The 14,626-nt window shown below is 38.3% G+C and overlaps 1 protein-coding gene across 4 annotated transcripts in view; it reads right to left on the bottom strand.

The window, feature by feature from the left end:
- KDM3B (lysine demethylase 3B) overlaps positions 1-14,626 on the bottom strand; it is a 66,357-nt gene that overhangs the window by 48,669 nt on the left and 3,062 nt on the right. For 3 of the 4 annotated variants that reach the window (XM_045893178.2, XM_064595956.1, XM_045893196.2), the window contains exon 2: positions 3,072-3,239. In XM_045893178.2, the coding sequence (XP_045749134.1) occupies positions 3,072-3,239 (168 nt within the window). Of the gene's footprint in view, positions 1-292; positions 335-3,071; positions 3,240-14,626 lie in introns of those variants that run through there. The other variant, XM_064595957.1, reaches the window with a different exon arrangement.

Raw genomic sequence — 14,626 nt, 5'->3', positions numbered from 1 at the left:
GGTAAACTGGTGCAGTCACTATGGAAAACAGCATGGAGGATCCTCAAAAAATTAAAAATAGAACTACCATATGATGCTGCAATACCAATTCTGGGAATATATCTGAAGAAAATGAAATCACCATCTCAAAAGAAAATCTGCACCCCATTCACTGCATCATTATTCACAACAGCCAAGATATGGAAACGACCTAAGCATCCAGTGACAGATGACGGATAAGGAAAATGATGTGGTATGTGCACACACAGGAATACCATTCAGCCATAAAAAAGGAGGAAAGCCCACCACTTACAACAACACAGATGAAACTTGAGAGCATTTTACCAAGTGAAATCAGTCAGACAGAGAACAACAAATAAGATATAATCTCGGGGCGCCTGGGTGGCTCAGCTGGTTAAGTGTCTGCTTTCGGCTCAGGTCATGATCCCAGGGTCCTGGGATCGAGCCCCGCATCGGGCTCCCTGCTCAGTGGGGAGTCTGCTTCTCCCTCTGCCTCTGCCTGCTGCTACCCCTGCTTGTGCTGGCTCGCTCTCTGACAAAAAAAAAAAAAAAAAAAAAAGACAGAATCTCATTTACATATGGAAGCTACAAAAAAAAAAAAAAAAAAAGAACTGAGAGATACAGTGGAGACTGGTGATTCCCATGGGTCAGAGGGAATGTGAAATGGGTAAAGGTGGTCAAAGGGTACAAACTTCAGTTATAAGTTGTGAGGGGCCTAATGTAAAGCATAGTGACTGAAGTTAACAATAATGTATATTTGAAAGTTGCTAAGAAAGTAAATTTTAAAAGTTCTGATCACACATACACCAAATATTAACTATGTGAACCAGTGGATATATTACCTAACCTTACTGTGTGGCAATCATTTCACAGTATATACGTATATCAAATTACCATGTTGTTCACAAACTTGCACAAGGTTGTATGTCAATTTTATCTAGCTGGGGGGGAAAATAATGAGTTCTTCCGGAAAGAAAAGACTTTAAGGATTACATTGTTTCATAACCTTACTATGAGAAGACACTAAAGGTGAAAAATTCTTTAGAAACAAAAGTATCAAATATTACCTAATATAAAAAGTTTCAGTACTGGCACAAAATTAGACACAAAGATCAACTGAACTGAATAAAGAGTCCAGAAATAAACCCATGCTTATAGCTTATATGGTCAATTAATCTATGACAAAGGACACAAGAATATACAATGAGGAAAAGATAGTTTCTTCAACAAATATTGTTGGGACAGCTACATGCAAAAGAATAAAACTAGATCATTCTCTTACACCCATATAAAAATAAACTCAAAATGGATTAAACACCTAGGGTGCCTGGGTGGCTCAGTTGGTTGAGCGACTGCCTTTGGCTCAGGTCATGATCCTGGAGTCCCTGGATCGAGTCCCGCATCGGGCTCCCTGCTGGGCAGGGAGTCAGCTTTGCCCTCTGACCCTCCCCCATCTCATATGCTCTCTCAAATAAATAAATAAAATCTTAAAAAAAATGGATTAAACACCTAAATGTTAAAACCTGAAACCATAAAATAAAACATATTTTATTTTAACACATATTTAAGGCAGTAATTTCATTGACTGGCCATAAAAACATTTTTCTTGATATGTCTCCTCAGGCAAGGAAAAACAAAAGTAAAAATAAACTATCAGGACTATGCCAAAATAAAAAGCCTTTGCATAGCAAAGGAAAATATCAGCAAAATGACACGGCAACGTACTCCATGGGAAAAGGTATTTGGAGAATGATACATCCCATAAGGGGTTAATATAAAAAACACATAACACCATAAAAATGCCCAAATAATCCAATTAAAAATGGGTAGAGGACCTGAACAGACCTTCTTCCAAAGAAGACATAGAGATGGCCAACAGACACATGAGAAGATGCTCAACAGCACTCCTCATCAGGGAAATGCACAAAACCACAATCAGATACCACCTCACACCTGTCAGAATGGATAGTATCAGTAAGACTAGAAATAACAAGTGTTGGTGAGGATGTGGAGAAAAAGGAATCCTCCTGCCCTGTTGGTGGGAATGTAAATTGGTACAGCTACTGTGGGAAATGGAAACGTCCTCAAAAAATTAAAAATACAATTACCAGATGATTCATTAATTCTACTACTAGGTACTTACCCAGAAAACATAAACACTAATTTGAAAAGATACATGCACTCCTGTTTCTTGCAGGGTCATGTACAATAGGCAAGATATAGAAGCAATAAGTGTCCATTCACAGATAAATGGATAAAGAAAACACACACACACACACACACACACAAAATGGGAGTATTATTCATCCATAAAAAAGAATGAGATCTTGCCATTTTCAACCACATGAATGGACTCAGTGGGTATAATGCTAAGTGAAATAAGTCAAACAAAGGAAAACAAATACCGTATGATTTCACACATATGTGGAATTTAAGAAACAAAATGAACAAAGCAAAAAGAGACAAAAAAACCCTTTATAAATTTTTTTTTTAAAGATTTTATTTATTTATTTATTTGACAGAGAGAAACACAGCGAGAGAGGGTACACAGCAGGAGGAGTGGGAGAGGGAGAGGCAGGCTTCCCGCGGAGCAGGGAGCCTGATGCGGGGCTCGATCCCAGGACCCAGGGATCATGACCTGAACCAAAGGCAGATGCTTAATGACTGAGCCACCCAGGCACCCCCAAAAAACCCTTTAATACAGAGAACAAACTGGTGGTCGCCAGAGGGGAGGTAGGTGGGGGCAGGGATGAAATAAAGATGATTGAGAGTATACTTATCACGATGGGCACTGAGTAATATATAGGATTGTTGAATCATTATATTGTACAGCTAAAACTAACATAAACACTGTATGTTAATCATACTTCAATAAAACAAAGTAAGTTTCAGAAGACACAGGAGAAAAGATCTCCCAATTTTTGCTTTAGTAACTTCAGAACAAAGGTATATTAGGGATAAGCGCGGAGTTTTGGGAGTTCTAAAGAGTTCAGCTAATGGATAAATACCATAGTTACAGTTATAATATAGGAGTAAAGCCCAAATATGTTCCTAGCCAATAAATCACTCACCAGGGCTGGCCACTGTGTGATTGAGACTCGAGTGCCCTGGACAAGGACTGGGTCCTTCCGGGGTGCCCATACCAGAGACCCTTCCAGCAGAAGCACAATAACTTCTTCAGCATGAACTTTAACCCAGGAGTGTTGCTTCCAGTTACAGCCATCAAATTCTACAAAGATCTGCAAAAAGAGATGAAAAGGAGTTTGGAGGTCACATCTGGAAAAATGCACACTGTAATAATTGAACAAACATAATCCGTGACTAGGAAAAATTCTACTTTTAAGTTCTTTTAATGAATTTCAATAAAAATCAATCTTACTTCAGAGCAAGGAAGCTGTGCTCAGCTTCACTCTGAAAAGGGTAGCAGAGTTAAGGGGGCACATCCACAGTCAAGAATTTTTGGCTGTGATCTTATTGAAATTTGTAACTCTTGGTTTCCAATTTACATCTATGCACACCAGCTGGGGACTTACTATGTATAAAGAACTGGACTAGGTTCAGAAATAACAGAGAGAAATCTAGCACATTTCCTGGTCTCAAAGAGCTCATAGTCTATTAGGCTGGAGAGAAATTTTTTACAATTCTACTGAAAAGGACTATGAACTTCTTTGATAAATTTTTTTGAATAGGTGATATACGCACATGGCACAAAATTCAAAAGGATAAACACTGAAAAAAGAAGTTGCCCTCCCAGTCCTGCGTGTGGATTTTATTTAATTTAAAAATTTATTTAATTAAAAAAAAAATTACCCCTACCAGGAGTGATCTCAAATCTGTTAGGAGAGGCATGCTATCATCATCAACAAAGCTTTGCTTCCTCCCACAAGAGACATTCTACTTTTTGAGACATGGTTTAGTAGACAGTGTAAGAAGTTTTTGAAAGTGATTCATATTAAATGAAACTACATTTTTCTAATAGTATGCTTAGGTTTGGCTTTTCCATATAAATTCTGACTTCTGAGCATGTTTCACATGCAGCATAAAGAGTAAGACATATGCAAATAGGTATCAGTATTTAGAATAGATAGACCCAGGACCTAAAATAAAGCTGGTCATAGAAGGGCTAGAGTGTTTATTCATTTTCACAGAATTTTAGTTTGCTTTTGGGAAACACATGCAATAAAATGATAAAATATAAATGAAAAAAAATCAAGACCAAGCAAACTATAACACTAAGTCACTATCGAAGTATAAGATGGAAAACTTAAGCTGGCCCTAAGGATCTATACAGCTATATGACTGACTGATGTTTTTGGCTCTAAGCTTCTTAAAGGCCAATTTGAAAATGGGAAGTCAGCTGCATAGGTCCCACCATCTACATCTTTTTTTTTTTTTTTAATTAAACTCTACCCCCAACGTGGGGCTCAAACCCATGACCTGGAGATCAAGAGTCACATGTTCTACCCATGAAACCAGCCAGGTGCCCCTCCCACTGTCTAAAAGGAAAACAAAGCCATTACGCAGGGAAGCAATGCTTTTCCAACCCCTTGGCAGTGTAGGAAATTTCTCACAAGAAACTTCCTAAGGCAACAATGAGTAATGTAGGGCAAAGCCAGAATCCCTGAGTGACTCCCAACTAGGAACCATGGAGTTACCAAGATTTTTAAGTACTAGGGGCACCACGCATTTCCTATAGAGTACTACACGTGTTGTATATGTATGTACTATTATTTTTAAAATATATGTTGATGAGGGCAACTGGGTGGCTCAGTCGGTTAAGTGTCTGCCTTCAGCTCAGGTCATGATCTCAGGGTCCTGGGATCAAATCCCACACCAGGCTCTCACTCTTCCTCTGTGCTCTCCCTATCTATCTCAAATAATGAATAAATAAATAAATAAATAATAAATAAAATCTTTAAAATATATATGTTGATGATATAATGAATAAAATTTAAATCCATTAAAATTGTTACTGATTTCGCATCAGCTTTTGTTGGTATACATGTTCTCATCCAGTCAACATACAAAATTATAGGTACAATTGTATGAAATTTCAGGACACTTATACTTGAAAAGTGTGAAATCACTTCTCAGTAGTCTAGCATTAGGCTTAATCTCTTCACAGACAATATACACTTGTGGATGTGGAGTGCATTGCTGAAAAGTTATCCCAGAAATTAAATTCATTATATAAAGCTCCAGTTTTATTATAACAAGTAAGCTTCACTTCTACTTAAACACACACAAACAAAGGGGAAACGAGGCTCAGAAAGCAGAAGCATGATTTTTTAGAGAAAGAGAACACTGAACTGCAATATATTTAATATATGAATGGGCTCACTCATATACATATATGTTCCAAGGGAATAAAACACAACTTCAAATATCTTGCAGACAACTGGGAAGAGATAATCAAACTTACACTTACATGCAGACTCAGGCACCAAGGAAGGTAGTAACAGCATAAATAAACAAAGGTTGGAGTTTATGTTCTAGGAGGCTTGGATTTGAGCATTAGCTCCACTCTATGAACTGCAACACTGGACAAGTCACTCTTCCCTCCTCAAGCATTGGCTTCCTCCCTTGTGATACGACACACCGGTCTTACTTCCCTCATACAGAGGTTGTAAAATTTAAATAAAGTAATGGATTCAAAAGCACTTTGGTCAATTGCAAAGCACTACTTAGGCAATAATATGCCACAAAACAAAGAGAAATAAAGTAAAATAAAGAGGCAGGAGAGATCACCTCAGGGGTCCAGAGGGACTTACATGGGCTGAGACCAAAAAAAAAAAAAAAAAGTCCCAATCAAGTTCTAGGATGGCCAGGAGCTATATAAGCAGCCTGTGGAGAAAAGAGTAGGAGATGATGCTAAAAAAACTAAGAGTCAAGATGGAAGACCTTGCATATTGGGATAAAAATTGGGGCTTCATCCAGCTGCCAATGGGAGGGGTGACTGTGCTTGTGTGTGCATGCATTCACACAAGTGCCATTAAAAGGTTTCTAACTGAGGTCAAGCTATGAACAGAGCAGTTGGCTTTAAGGATATTCGCCTACCTACCAGTGGATATAGATGGACTGGAGTTGGGGAAGGTAACAGGGGGTGTTCTTCGATGACTCAGAGTGGGAGCAGTGAGACCAGGAAAAAAAATAACTTGTGTTTAGGAGAATCCATGAGTTCTATCACCAAGCTTGATGACTGGCTGGATAAAAGGGCAAAGGAAAATGCAACAGTGGCTTGGATTTTGAACCAGAGTGGTACCATTACATAACTGATGTCAGGAGGAGGTGGCGGCTAAAAGACACTCAAGACCTTGCATGGCATGTAAAGAAGCATGAAGTATTTAATGCCGTGGCTGAGTCTGACCCTGAGTGACAGTCTGTACTGGGCATCACTCAGAAAACCAGAGGTTGAGGCTCCATGGCAAATGACAGCCAGGTGCCATGCTGCAGTTCTAATCTGCCAACCACATTAAAAATCAACCCATGAGTCACAAAATTATGAGTTATAGTAACACACAAATACAAGAACAACACTAAAAGAAATAATTGTACTACAGCTGTAACAATTTTTATACTCTTTGTACAAAAGAACTTCAACATTCAAAAAGTTAATATTCAGGAATCCTATTATCACGTATCTGAAAACATCAAGGAAAAGTTCAATTATTGGAAAGCCAGCTCTTACTTAATTTAAGGGAAATTATCTCTCAACCCACCTGGGCAAAGGACATATATGGAATAAAGTGTTTACTTTGACAACAACAGTGCTGTATGTTCTGGGGTCAAGCTATATACCTCAAGGCTAACAATATGAATTTGTTTTAAGAGCAATATGGAGGGGCGCCTGGGTGGTGCAGTCGGTTAAGCGTCCAACTCTTGGTTTCACCTCAGATCCTGATCTCAGAGTCCTGAGATTGAGTCCCCGGTGGTGAGATAGGGCTCTGTGGTCAGTGTGGAGTCTGTTTGGGATTCCCTCTCCCTCTGCCCCTCCCCACCACTCACTCGCTCACTTGCTTTCTCTCCAAAATAAGTAAGTCTTTATGGAATGTGGATATATGTAAACATATTCTCTGAACAGTGAGGCTTATTTCTGGCCCTAGCACTGTGCTTTACTTCCTAGCTAGAGTAATGGAAAAAGGTAGAACATATAAAGAATCATTTCAGACTAAAGTACCTAGAACATGAACTCTTAAAATGGTAGTGGCTAGGTCACAGAACAGGAGGAAGGGATACAAACTAAAAAAATCAATGATTGTGGTTGGACTGAGTCAGAGATGACCAAGGCAGGTTGAATATCTGAACAGAACAAGACTAAAACAGTTTTGAGTTGATTATTTAAAATCTTTTTAAAATTTCTATTATTAGAATAGAAGCAGCAAGTAGAACTACACATGCTACAGCTAAAATCCAAGGACTGGATGTAAAATATTTCGTTAGTTAAGTTAGTGGCAATACTCTTGCTTTTATTTCAAAATTCCTTTTACAGTATCTAAGTGATTTACATTTATTTTAGTGACATTAAAATCAAAGAAATTCTTTAATAAAATCAATTTCTCTTAAGTTTGATAACATCAGTAGTAATCTGAGTAATATAAGCTTTCATGTTTATTTTTATTTATTTATTTTTTTAAAGATTTTATTTATTTATTCATGAGAGACAGAGAGGCAGAGGGAGAAGCAGGCTCCCAAGGAGGGAGCCTGACGCGGGACTCGATCCCAGGACCCTGGGATCATGACCTGAGCTGAAGGCAGACGCTTAACCATCTGAGCCACCCAGGCGCCCTCATGTTTACTGTTTAATCATCAGTTTGGATTCTGGTTCTCCCTAAGGCCATTCTTCCTACAATTAATAAAATTATTCATTTATTCACTCTCAACAAAAACAGAACACCTCTTATGTTAATGTATAGCATTTACTGGGGTCAAGAATATCAAGGTGAATAAAGCTAGCAATTGACAGCAGGGACTCACACCCCAGAGAAGTCAACAGAGGTATAGGAATGATTACAGAGCTATGTAATAAGGGCAGTAACAAAGATGTGAACATGCTATATTAGGCCAGAAAAGGCATCTGCCTTGAGAAACTAGAACAGTTTCACAGAAGAGACAGTAGTACCCATGCTGGGTCTTAAAAGACAAGCATTCTGGTAGGGAAAGGAGAGAAGACTTTCCAGCAGGTACAAAGGAAGAGAAACATAAAAGCAGACTGAGTGTTCCAGGCAGCAGCCAGAGCTACCAGTCAGTAAGTAAGCTGTAAGGGCTCTGATTGGCATGTTAATGCATGATGAATTGAAATCTGGTGGCAAAGGTGTCTTGTTTGGCCAGCAGAATGTTTTGTTGTTGTTGTTGTTGGTTTGTTTTTAATGTGCATCGAACATCTTTAGGCAGTGTCTGCAGTCTCCAGGTGCCAATCTCCACTATACCCTCTGGTCTTTCACCTAGCTATTTTCATAAGCCTGGTACCCTGGACCCATGTGGGTTTATGTTCCCTGATACCGGCACTGGGGGAGCCACTGATAGTTTTAAAGGGGGAGGGGGAAGACATCGTAAAATGTTTTATAAAGATAGTGCCATCTGGGGAAAAACTTCTCAATGCTCAGTTTAAAATAGAAAATCAAAATAGAAATTACAAAGTATTTTATAATTAGATGAATGTCTAAACACACTTTACTCATACCATGAAGTAGTATTGAGAAGTTTTTAAAAAATGAGATACATCTAGGGGCACCTGGGTGGCTCAGCTGGTTAAGCGGCTGCCTTCGACTCAGGTCATGGTTCCGGGATCCTGGGATCGAGCCCCACATGGGGCTCCCTGCTTGGCAGGAAACCTGCTTCTCCCTCTCCCACTCTTCCTGCTTGTGTTCCCTTTCTTGCTGTCTCTCTCTGTCAAATAAATAAATAAAATCTTCAAAAAAAAGAGATACATCTAAAACACTTAACAAGGAAAAATCTCCAAGGTGTATTATACGCAAAAAAGCCGGCTTCAGGGGCGTCTGGGTGTCTCAGTTGGTTGAGTGTCTGACTTCAGCGTGGGTAGTGGCCTTGGGGTCCTAGGATCAAGCCCTGTGTCAGGCTCCCAGCTCAGCAGGAGTCTGCTTGTCCCTCTGCCCCTCCCCCTGACTGTTTCCTCTCTCAAATAAATAATATCTTTAAAAAAAAAAAAAAAGCTGGTTGCAGATTTTGGGGGGCAGTGAGGGAATAGAAGGATTGAGACAAAAGAGGTAATAGTATTTTAGCCTTAATCAGTAAATGTTCCTTCTTCTTTAAAAAAAATATGTATTCATAAAAATGCTTAAATAATTAATACTTTTTAAAAACGAAAGCATTAACTTTGGGAACAGGGTGGAAGATTAATTACAGAGAGAAGAAACTGAAGGCAGGGAGACCTATTACAAAGCCATAATTCAGGAAAGAGATGAAAAAGGCCTAACCCCAAAGGCTGTATGAAGGGAAAAGTTTGAGAAACTACAGAGGTAATAGTAACAGGATATGGTGATGACTGAGAGTAAGGGAAATGGAAGACTAACTCAACTCCCAAGGTCCCTAAATTTTCTTTTCCAATTTTCCTACCTACATTCTGTTCAAAAAGGACAACAGGTCCAAGATGGAGTCACTTGTGCTAAGCCCAAGTCATCAAATCACAAATCTCCCAGGAATGGAATCTTAAACCAGTAAATCTGGAATTACCTGGTCACTACTAGTGATGTAATCAGCCTGATAGACCCCTACTGTCCCCCAAGGAAAGTGGCCCTGTCTGAAACAATCAGCTCTTTGCTAGAATAATCTCCTTGTCCGACGTCCTTTTGCCTATAAATGTCTTTCATTTTGCACAGCTCTCTGGAGTTCCTTTCTATCAGCCACAAGGGTTTGGTGCCTGATTCAGGTATTGTTGAAAAAAGCCAATAAGATCTATAAAATCTACCAGCTGAATTTTGTTTTTTTAATGATTCTAAACAAAATGCAAAGTCTATTTCAAATGATTTTACAAAACTGTGGGATATCTCGATAGCCAAGATGGGGAATGATGCATATCCAGAAGACAGCAGTTTTAAAACAAAAAACAAATTTCTCTATGTGGTTCCTCTGCTCAAGAGATAGCTTTCTAACAATTAACCTTATTCACCACCTCACCGCCCCCCTTATAACATCCACAATAAGTTAAATGTTAAGTACTTGAGTACTATAGGGATAACCTGAATAAAAACTCAAGCATATACATATATAGCGCTTTTAGGGGCTGTGGAATCACAAAGATCTGGATTTGCATCCCAACTTCCTCATTTCTTAGCAGTGTAGCCCAGGGCAAGTCACTTTAGCCTCTTTGCGACTCACTTCCTTTGCCTATAAATAGGGACAGTAAGTATCTCAAAGGATTGTCTGAGGATTAAATGAAATAAAAGCATAAAAGGCCTAGCAGACTTTAGGCTCCTGATAAACTTGCATTCCTTAAGAAACTCACACTACTGGTCTGATTATAAATTGGTATGATATTAAAAAAAGAAAAAAAAATGTTATCTATCAAGAATCTTAAATATGTGCACACTCTGTCTCCATAATAACACTCCTGGCAATAATCCAGGATAGGCTTTATTCACAAAAATGCTCATCACGGCGTAATTGATAAAGGCTAAAATCTGAAACAATTTCAATATTCAATGAAAGAGGAACAGTTAAATAAATTATCCAGCCAATAAAAATTGTAAGATTTTTCTTAGAGAGCATTTTATTGTCTTCCTTTCAGTTATGAGAACAATACATGTTACCTGTGGAAAATAAAGAAAAGCACCAAGAAAATTAAAATAGCCCATACACAAGTTTTCAGTAACACAGGAAAATTGCTACATTAAGTAAAAAAGCAAAACACAAAATTGAAAATACAGTATGAATTCGACTTTTAACAATTCTAAAAAAGAGGTCAGATGAATATGTATCAAAACAAACAGCAGTTTCTAATCGGTTGTGACATACAGGGGCTACTTTTAAAATTATCATCAAAATAATTTCTTCATTCTGTATCACAGGCATGCATTACCTGAGAATCACAAAAATAAAACATCTAATGCTTCTAATCTAATAAGCCAGATGTAAGTCACAAAAACCAGTGGACAGTGGACTTCGGACTGGAGTCCCAAGTAAGATTCCATTAATCTCAAGACCAAAAAATTAGTACTGAGTCCGTGTCAACAGAAATATGTAACAAAAAAATTCAAGATCAATTATAAACACCTTATAACAGGAGGCCAGAGAGTAGAAATTCCATAATAAATCAGATGTGAAAGTTAACAATCTAATACCGGCTCTAAATATTCTTTTTAAGATATGGTAGTCAGAGAAGGCCTCTTAAAATAACAACAGAAAAAGGCATGTTCTGTTCTTGAGGGAACTTACAATTTAGTAGGGGAGATAAGCTATACATCTTGTTATATATCTATAAGAAGAAAAACTGTGATTAATATTCCAAAAGAGGCATATAACAAAGTACTAAAGTAGCAAAGAAAAAAAAATAACATGCTGGGGATTCAGAAAGGCTTTACAGAGGTGGTAGAACCTGGAATGCACAGGCTTTCTCTTCTCTTTATAGGATTTCAATGGTTAACATTAAAAGCAAAGGGGTTAAGGGGAAACAAAGCAGAAGCCAGAAAGTATTAAAGTGCAAGATCACTGAATCAGGGATACTTGCTATAAATATCCTTTTGGCAACACCCACTTTCCCTCATTCGATTCTTTGCACACCAAGGGTCCGTCTTATCTGTAATTTGGTCTTGAGTAGACCAGGAGGGGGCTCTGTGCAGATCTCTGGATAGGTATTATCTCCCACTGTAAATTAATAACCTTATATGACGATTTACAAATCAGTCTCCAGAGAGTTTGGTTAGTGAGAATCAGTTCCCTAGAGCCTGATTACTCCTGAACACACACACACAAATGGAGTTTTTGCTCTTGCAAAACTGAGAGAGGTCATACTAGATGAGTCACTACTTAACAATCAGTCAGGTTTTACCCATCTGTAGAACAAGGGTAAAAGACACTCTGGCAGTTAGGGGAGACGGGTAGGGAGGGCTTAAAAACCACCAACCTGTCAAAGGCAGTGGAAAATTGAGAAGCAGCAACAGGTGTTGTGTCCCCCAGGCCTGTGGAAGCAAAGCCTACAGGAATCAACTCCAGCTGTTGAGAAAATCACTAACAGAAAAGGCCATGATACTTACCCACCATTTAGGGGAAGGGAAGTGGGGAACTGAATCAACCATAACAAGTTGGAAATGAGAACTCGGCAAGTGAGCACTGAAGGAGGGAATGAGCCCTTGGCAGGTGGGGAATTAGTGAAGGAACTCTTAGAAACAAATGGGTAATTAAGAGGAAAGATCTGATTGTGTAGTAAAGTAGGAGAGGATGCTGGATGGACAAAATGACCAGTGTATGTGATCACTGGTGGATATACTACACAGCTCTAAAATAAACAATGCAAACACAAAGAGGCAACTATTAACAATTATACACATACATACAAGACAAACTTAAAAAAAAAGAATATGAAGCACCTGAGTGCCTGAAAAACTCAAGGATGGCTCACTGTCTCAAAAACAGACCTCCTGCTCTAAGAGAATTAAAATGAAAAGTGCGGTTAGAGGGGCTCACACTTAAACATTACATATTTGTACAATCTCACTTTTATTTAAAGTTCTCTAAACCTTACATCGATCCACAAAACCATATTCTATTTACTTTAATAAACCGCGTATCATGTATCATGCAGATTTTTATTGAACTTCTGGAATTATAAGAAAAGGACACTTAAGGATAGTCATTAAAATCCATAAACTCCCATTTCGATTAGGACTGAAGTTCTAGGTTTGTGTGAACACAGGTTGAGATTGTGGACTGGAAATATGGTACTGTCCTGGACCTGATTATAATCATTACATTACCTACAAACAAAGTAGGGAGGTATTTTAAAGTCCACCTAACCTGAGACAAGGAGGAAAGGTGGGAGGAGGACGTAAAAAAAATAAGGCAGATACAGATATGCTTTCATTCCTCTTGGAAGACTCCCAGATAGAAGAAACATGGTACTAGCCTGGACACTGCTACAATTATTACATTATCTGGAATCAAAGGAAAGGAGCACTTTAGAGTCCACCTTTCCGCCAGATAAAGATGAAAGATCAAGGGATAAAAAAAATAAGGCAGATATGCTTTCACTCCTCTTCCAAGTTCTGGATAGCTGTGATAGCTACGATACACATTCAAAACAAATCAATGCTACTAAAGGCATCATTTAATTATAAGAAACAGCAAGAAAAGGGCAGTTTACTTAATAAAATTGGTGCTGCCACCATTGATCACTCAGTAGGAAGCAAGTTAGATCCCCCACCTCACATGCCGTTTGCAAAAATATTCCAGGTGGATCAAAGATCTCAAGGTAAAAATAAAGAAAAACTGAACAACATTTATATAGGCTCAAGACAGGGGAGCTATCCCCAAGCAACCCAGAAGCCATGAGGAAAAGTCCAAGAGATCTGATGATATAAACATTTTTGTTTTTCTATATGGCAAAACAACTCATCAAGTCAAAAGACAAGAGAAAATAACTGCAACACACTTGTGAAGTAAAAGGGTTTATATCCTGAAAATGCACAGAACTTGTACAGAGCGATAAGACAACTCCTTTTTTCAAATGGGCAAAAGATAGGCATAAAACTCATTAAAAAAATACAAAGAGCCAATAAACATAGAAAAAAAGCCAGCAGTCATGAAAATGCTATATTATTTTTCACCCATTGGATTGCCAAAAATGACAAAGACCAATGACACCATGATGGCAAAGGTAAAAAGGGAAAGCACCGCATGCACGCACTGCTGGTGGGAGTATGAAATGCTATCACCTCACTGGAAAACAACCTGGCATTACCTAATAAAATAAAAGATGCATATACTCCTGTAGCTCCTAACCCACTCCTGAATGTCTAAACTACAGAAATAAAACCATGATTACACAAGATATATGCCCAGGTTTATTAACCACAGCATTATTTGTAGTACCAAAATTTTTTTTCAATAACTTTTAACAGCATAAGGAGGAATGATTGAACAAATGATGGTACATCCATTCTATGAAATACAATGTAGTTACCTAAAAGGATGAGTAAGATCTATAGGTATCGATGCCCATGGTATAATGCTGAATGGAAATAAAGAGAGGGGCAGCTGGCTGGCTCAGTGGGTAGAGCCTGCAACTCTTGATCTCGGGGTTCTAAGTTTGAGCCCCAGGTTGGGTATAGAGATTACTTAAAAATAAAATCTTAAAAAAACAGAGTCCTTACTTAATAAGGGGGGGGAGCAGGCTGCAGATATTGTGCAGTGTGATACATGTGATTAAGAAAAAGGCAACCCTTTGTATATAGATGAATGTTTTTACATTTTTTGTACTAGTATTAAGAAAGATGAGCAAAGCCTTCTTTTGCAAGTGGAGGCCTGTGAAAGATTGTTGGCTTTTCCTGTGTACTTTTGGTTATTTGACATTTCACAAAACAGAAGTCTTGCTTTTTAGCAATAAAAAAAAAAACAAAAAAAGGGAAGGAAAACCCATGTTTTTTTTGGTCTGTGTGTCTTACCTACTGTCCCT

This window comes from Mirounga angustirostris, unplaced genomic scaffold (genome assembly GCF_029215605.1).
Source record: "Mirounga angustirostris isolate CCGP_5_RB_7025 unplaced genomic scaffold, mMirAng1.0.hap1 SCAF_7, whole genome shotgun sequence".
NCBI classification, from domain to species: Eukaryota; Metazoa; Chordata; class Mammalia; order Carnivora; family Phocidae; genus Mirounga; species Mirounga angustirostris.
The sequence above is the reverse complement of the archived record's forward strand: the minus strand, read 5'-3'. Positions and strand labels throughout refer to the sequence as shown.